A 7,462-nucleotide genomic window follows, 5' to 3' on the forward strand; every position below is an offset into this window, starting at 1 on the left:
TCTTCTCATTCTTTATTCTTTATTCCTTGCGCTAATTACCATCTTTTAGCTTGCTTTCTGACTTTCTCTCCGCCTTCTGTTCTCGACAGCTCTGGTTCCTCAAACTCTGGTTCTTCAAAATCTGGTTCCTCAAATTTTAGTTCTTCAAGTGCTGGTTCCTCAAACTCTGGTTCCTCAAACTCTGGTTCCTCAAACTCTGGTTTCTCAAACTCTGGTTCTTCAAATATTGGTTCCTCAAACTTTGTTCCTAAAACCTTGGTTCTTCAAGTGCTGGTTCTTCAAACTCTGGTTCCTCAACTCTGGTTCCTCAAATTCTAGTTTCTCAAACTCTGGTTCTTCAAATATTGGTTCCTCAAACTTTGGTTCCTAAAATTCTGGTTTCTCAAACTCTGGTTCTTCAAAATTGGTTCCTCAAACTCTGGTTCCTAAAACCCTGGTTCTTCAAGTGCTGGTTCTTCAAACTCTGGTTCCTCAAACTGTCCTTTCTCAAATTCTGGTTCCCAAAACTTTGGTTCCTCAGATTCTGGTTCCTCAAACTTTGGTTCCTCAAACTCTGGTTCTTCAGACTCTGGGTCCTCAAATTTTAGTTCCCCAAATTCTGGTTCCTCTAATTTTGGTTCCTCAAACTCTGGTTCCTCAAAGTCTGGTTTCTCAAACTCTGGTTCTTCAAATATTGGTTCCTCAAACTCTGGTTCCTAAAACTTTGGTTCTTCAAGTGCTGGTTCCTCAAACTTTGCTTTCTCAAATTCAGGTTCCTCAAACTTTGTTCCCCAAATTCTGGTTCCTCAAACTTTGGTTCCTCAAATTCTGGTTCAAACCTCAAACCCTGGTTCTTCAGACTCTGGGTCCTCCATTTTAGTTCCAGTTGGTTCTGGTTCCTCTAATTTTTATCCTCAAAGTCTGGTTTCTCAAACTGGTTCTTCAAATATTGGTTCCTCAAACTCTGGTTCCTCAAACTGTGGTTCCTTTGGTTCATCAAATTGCTTCTCCACTCAAACTTTGTTCCCCAGTTCTGGTTCCTCAAACTTTGGTTCCTCAAACTCTGGTTCTTCAGACTCTGGGTCCTCAAATTTTAGTTCCCCAAATTCTAGTTCCTCTAATTTTGGTTCCTCAAGCTCTGGTTCCTCAAATTCTGGTTCTTCGATTTATGGTTCCTCACAATGTGGCTCCTCAAACTCTGGTTCCTCAAACTCTGGTTCCTCAAATTAAGAACTAATCATTTGGGTTCTTGAAAACCCAGAATGCATACCATCATGTCGAACCCGAATTGGTTTTAAAAGGAACAAAATATTTACAAACAAAAGAATTATTGCATTACCATCGTTTTCTTTCTTTCTTTAGTTATTTATTAATTTGTTAATTTATTTTTTCCATTATTGATAAGTGATCTCCTCTTTCTGCATTCCCCTTTACTTTCTGTTACTTCTTTCTAATGAACATCTTATATTCTTTGGAAACTTGAATTTTATGGCAGTGGCCCCTGTGGTGGGCTTGTTCCATATGAATAGGGTCCTTCATTTCTGAATAATAATAATAATAATAATAATAATAATAATAATAATAATAATAATAATAATAATAATAATAATAATTTAACTATTCTCTATACGATAATTTTTCGCATCTTAACAGTAATCCAAAGTAGCGTTTATTATGGAACAAATTTCTCCACAATGTTCACTAACTTTACACTAATGCAGTTTTGTACAATCATCCAATTTAGCATATAAGTGATATTCAAAACATTATGATAACTTCCGTTAATATAATATTTCTTCTAAAAAAATTAAGTTCAACACATTTCTCTCACTTAGGAATTAATTTAAATTCGTCTTTTGCTATAAATATATTGCAGCGATCGGCTGCTTCCGGGAATATTTGTATATTTAATATGTTCTCGTTATGACAGCTGGCGTCAGTGGAGGGAGAAAATGAAATGAACATAACACATTTTTAAGAGTAATATTTATTTATTTATTTAAGTGTTAATAGGATTAGTTTCAGTGCGTTGTATATTATTATTATTGTTATTGAGTATGATAACAATTAATGTTATTGTTAGAAATACATTTCTAAATTCAAACTGATAATAGGCATAGTATTGCATAAAAAAGAATATATATTTATATATATTTGTATTCACGATCAGGTTTGCCTGTCAGTCCACCTGTCAGTTCACCGAAACTGATATTAAAACTTACATGTAGACAGTTTGTGGGCGGAGTCAGTCCACTCGCCGGGACAGATGAACTGATGGCATTACCTAAAGTTCTTCCGACCGACTGACAGGCGATCGCACGCGTGGACTGAAGGGTAAGCAACGATTTTATGCCAGTTCGCCACCGGATTTCGCCTGGGAAGGATCTCACCAGGTCGGACCAGAATATGAATAACCTGTGTATAGGCGTAATTCATAACATACACTTGACAAAAAAGTGGTGTTGTTATTTTGAAGAGTTTCTTAACTTCTTTAAGTAAATGTGCATTACTTTCCCTTCCAAAAGTAATGATTCTGCATGATTCATCTTCGCTGTCTTCAAGAAGGAAGTTCTCCGATCCACAGGTGTGAAAATCAACAGGAATCACCAGATCTTGTGAAGTTGTAGGATTGGCAGGGTATGCAGACAAATCCTTCCGTTTCCTTCTCGCGAGTCTTCGCAGAGCGCCATAGCTAGGCAATCATTCATCACTACAGATTTTTGTTATCTAGTTTCTGTGGCTCCCAACTTTATTTTTTCTTTTTTTTTCTTTTTCCACTTGAGCTAGGTTAGGGATATGCGAATTCTCTTTTATTTGTTTTACAATTTCAGCATTCTTTCCACGAATTCGCGCCTTGCATAACCTTTTTCCCCATCTCCAAAACTGTGCGTGACATTATCAACCCAAAGTCTGTCGAAAGCGTTTATATAAATCCGTCACTCACATATTTCTCTTTTCCTCGTTGTGAGAGCGTCTCTGTTGCCATTGTAGAAGGGGTTTTGTTACTGAACATTCTACTATGTCAACTTAAACTTTATTATTTCCCAAATAGGTAATTCTTTACGATTATTAGGAATTGTGGTACATAAAATAGTTTTCATCCCTTTAAAATAATTACAACCATTCAATAACGTATTTGTGAAATGGAAACAACCTAACTGGCGAAATGCCCAGCCCTTATAGACAAAGTAACTACTGATAAATAAACAGAGAGAGAGAGAGAGAGAGAGAGAGAGAGAGAGAGAGAGAGAGAGAGAGAGAGAGAGAGAATTTTTCAATTTTTCTCTCTTCTCGTAGATGTTACCGCGGCAGCCAGGTGGCCAGTTATCCCATTCCCAACGGCCGCTGGTGAACTGACAGGTAAACCTGATCGTGAATACCCGGCCTTATGCAAAACGTAACACAAGGATCAACAGAAGAAACGTGAAAAGCGCAAAGCCAGGGTCTCCGTTCGGGTGAAAAAATCTCACAAAGAATTCATTTCGGTCAGAAATATGTCAGCGTATCAGCAGCTCTAAAGGGTTGCACGATTTCCGAACTTTTTCCCACCATGAATTTCGCGTCTGCTTTAGAAAGATGGATTTTTTTTTTTGTAATGATTTGAGGTTAATTTAGATGTACTGAATACGTAGCTATGGATATTGGGCAATATTTTAAAACCAAAGAGGAGCTATTAATGCCTTCATACACCGCAAACTTCTCCACCTTTCGGTGGTGTCAACTCAACCACATCCATTGGAAGTTTCTACCCAACCTTTTTACTCACTTTATTTCCTTTTTGACGATGTAACACAACTCCCTCATCCGCTCTCAGGACGCACAAGACACCACACAAACTCCTGATCGGGATTTGCTGGAATAGAAAGGAACAGAAAGCCCAAATCATTAATAAATTTAGGAATTTCCTCAGCGGGAATCATCACAAAGGAGCCACTCGCCTTTGATCAAGGTTCCAGATTCCTTGAGGAGGAAGAATCGTTGACCTTATTCACTGGAGGATAAAATCGGGAAGAAAAACTTTCAAAGAAATGAACAGTTCCTTCCAGCTGCCGTCGTCATCAACCAATGACAACTTTTGAAAGGAGAAGGAATTAGTATTATTCTTCTTGGGCCCTTTTGTGAGAGGCGCCGCCGTTGTTATCAAGGGAATTATTTTTTTTTTCTTAATCCGTTGAGCTTTTTTTCTAAGAAGGAGAAATGAAGTGGTGGAAGAGGAAATAAGAGTTTGGAAACTTTATTATTATTATTATTATTATTATTATTATTATTATTATTATTATTATTATTATTGTATGTGTTGTATATTTATAATAATAATAATAATAATAATTAATAATAATATAAATAATAATAATAATAATAATAATAATAATAATAATATTATTATTATTATTCTTATTATTGTTATTATTATTATTATTATTATTATTATTATTATTATTATTATTATTATTATTATTACTGGGAATTTCACCTTATGTGAACATTCCAGCTTTCCACAGATTCCTTGCTGAAACTTTATGCGTCTGGGAACTTTCCTTATCCTTAGCACCCTGTTCCAACGTGATTGATTGATTGATTGATTTCCCAAAACTGGCACCACGACAACAACAGCTATTAGTCCTAGGTGACTGATGTATAGTATTATAGTCACTGTCAAAAATGTAGTAAAATTGCAATATAAGTAGTTTTTTTTATAAATATGGACTGGAGAGTAAAATAACATTTGTTAGGTTCCACTTCGCTCTTAGTTTGAATAATGTTCAAGAAAGTGAATATCTTTTTTATTGAAAGGTGTATTCACAATAGAAAAACAATTTAAAAACATTGAATTATGGGTTGGTAGATTCATTGTGAATTCTATATTAATATAGTCTGATTTAGTGACTGGAACTAGAATATATTAACATAAAATTTAGCAGGAACAGAAGGGATCACTCTTGCACTGTTGACGAAGTTATGAGATTTTTCTTTTTGCATCGAGAGTATTCACTTCATTTGATGTGTGGTTGAAATGCCTTTCGCGTAGCAATCATTAAACACACAAAAACGGTGAAAGTAGATATTTTTAGTCTGAGAGTCTAAAAGTCTGAGAGTCGGGAAATCTAAAAGTCTGGTAATCTAAAGTCTGGAAATCTGAAAGTAAAAGTCTGAAAGTATAAAAGTCTGGAAATCTACAAGTCTGGAAATTTAAGTCTGAAAGTATAAAAGTCTGGAAGTCTTAAAATATAAGTCTAAATGGCTGGAAGTTGAAAGTATAATAGTCTGGAAATCTAAAAGTCTGAAAGTATAAAAATCTGAACATCTAAAAGTCTGAGTCTTAAAGCCTTGCAGTCTGAAAGTATAAAATTCTAAAATCTGAAAGTCTGAAAGTATAAAAGACTGAAAGTCTAGAAGTCAAAGTCTAAAAGTCTGGAAATCTTAAAGTATAAAAGTCAAAGTCTAAAAGGTTGAAAGTCTAAGTCTGGAAATCTGAAAGTATAAAAGTCTGGAAGTCTAAAAGGCTGGAAGTCAAAGTCTAAAAGTTTGGAAGCCCAAAAAGTCTAAAAAAGTCTGAAAATATAAAAGTCTGGAAGTCTTAAAGGCTGGAAGTCTGAAAGTATAAAAGTCTGGAAGTCTGAAAGTATGAGTCTAAAAAGCTGGAAGTCTGAAAGTATAAAAGTCTGGAAGTCTGAAAGTATGAGTCTAAAAGCTGGAAGTCTAAGAGTCTGGAAGTCTGAAATTTCAAAAGTGTGGAAGTCAGGAATTCTGAAAGACTAAAAGTTTAAGGTAAAGATTAAAATGTCTCTGACGTGGCAAAAATCAAATGGCGAAAAAACCATAATTTTAGCTCGGAAAGTTTCACTACAGACCCTGTATATAATTCTACACCTTTAAAAATTCCCCTGTTGTTATTTTCCATCTCTGTCTTTCCCAGAGAGAGAGAGAGAGAGAGAGAGAGAGAGAGAGAGAGAGAGAGAGAGAGAGAGAGAGAGAGAGAGAGAGTGGACTGCATTATTATTCCGTTGCAAAAACGCAACAGTTCGTTGCTGTAGTTGGTGTGCCTGATAAGGCTTCGTAAAACAAAAGGCCTGGTGTGTTGGTGTTCACTTTCCCGTTCTTTGCTCGTAAACACTGCACTGGACGAATTGTTGCCAGATATTTGAGAGAGAGAGAGAGAGAGAGAGAGAGAGAGAGAGAGAGAGAGAGAGAGAGAGAGAGAGAGAGCATGCTTTTTTAAACTGGTATATTGTTGTCACCTTCTATAAGTACTTTGCTACTTTGTAAATAATTATGATATATAGAATGCAAAGTAGCATATATAATCAAGTCCTGTAACTTCAAAATGCTTCTCACTTATTAACAGTTCCACAATACGGCCCTTTCTTGTTATGACATAATAATCTAATAATTTTTATTTAATCAAACCACGAAGACATCTCACTTCCTCTCGATTTTCACAAACCTTGTGTAGACGTTTCCTTAACAAACATCTAAAGAATTGAAGAAGTTGAGAGATATTTGTGACTTCACATTAAACGAGTATGTACGTAGTTTGCCTGCCAGTAACTGCCTTGTTCATAGCCTGAATAATACTCTTATCTTATTGAGAAGATGAAGAACCCTATTCAAATGGAACAAGCCCACCACAGGGTCCATTGACTTGAAATTCGAGCTTCCAAAGAATAGGGTGTTCGTTAGGAAGAAGTAGCAGAAGAAAAAAAAGAAGAGATCTAACCTATTAAAAAAGGAAAAATAAATGAATAAATAAAAAAATATATGCAAGGAGGAAGGTATTAGGGTAGTGAAGTAATGATAATAAAGTAGATTTGGAAGGGGAAATTAAGCAGCATATTTGTAAAACCCAAAACCAGGGATAGCCCATCAATACAGCGATTAGGCCACATTCTCAGTTCGTGTTCAGAATTCCTGATCACTCGGTGACGACGTCCATCGTCGGCAAATTGGCTCTCAGGAACTTTTCCCTTTCTCGAGGTGTGACTTGAGTCTTCGATCATTTCGAGGGTGCGAGACTCTGGTCTGGAGTTGAAGGCTTCACTGAGAGAGAGAGAGAGAGAGAGAGAGAGAGAGAGAGAGAGAGAGAGAGATTTTTTTTTAGAAGTTTTCTCTCATAAGTGAGATCTCTTAACTTCTCTTTCGTCCTAATGAGGTCCATATTCTTTGGAAGCTTGAATTTAAAGTCAGTGGCTCCTGTAGTGGGCTTGTTCCTTATGAACAGGGTTTATCTACTGAATAATAATAATAATAATAATAATAATAATAATAATAATAATAATAATAATATCATCCCCAACCAGAAATTCATTGTCACGTAGTGTTTTCATAAGGTCTGAAGACTTTGAACCAATTCCTAAGCTCTCTGGGATTTCTCTGTGATAACTGTAATGTGCTTTTTTCTTTTCATTTATTATTCCAGATCTTGTGTCGTGCTGACAGCCATAATTCTCAACCAAGGGAATTATTTAAGTGAAATCTAAAATAT

The 7,462-nt window shown here is 35.7% G+C and overlaps 1 protein-coding gene across 1 annotated transcript in view; it reads right to left on the minus strand.

Annotated features, from left to right (window-relative positions):
* Positions 1–425: 425 nt before the first annotated feature.
* LOC136846269 (cilia- and flagella-associated protein 251-like) overlaps positions 426–7,462 on the minus strand; it is a 7,200-nt gene continuing 163 nt past the window's right edge. The window contains exons 2-3 of the mRNA XM_067117077.1: positions 999–1,138; positions 426–695 (exon numbers count right to left, since the gene is read on the minus strand). Coding sequence (XP_066973178.1) covers positions 426–695; positions 999–1,138 — 410 coding nt within the window. The remainder of the gene's footprint in view (positions 696–998; positions 1,139–7,462) is intronic.

Source organism: Macrobrachium rosenbergii, chromosome 15, assembly GCF_040412425.1.
Source record: "Macrobrachium rosenbergii isolate ZJJX-2024 chromosome 15, ASM4041242v1, whole genome shotgun sequence".
Lineage (NCBI taxonomy): Eukaryota > Metazoa > Arthropoda > Malacostraca > Decapoda > Palaemonidae > Macrobrachium > Macrobrachium rosenbergii.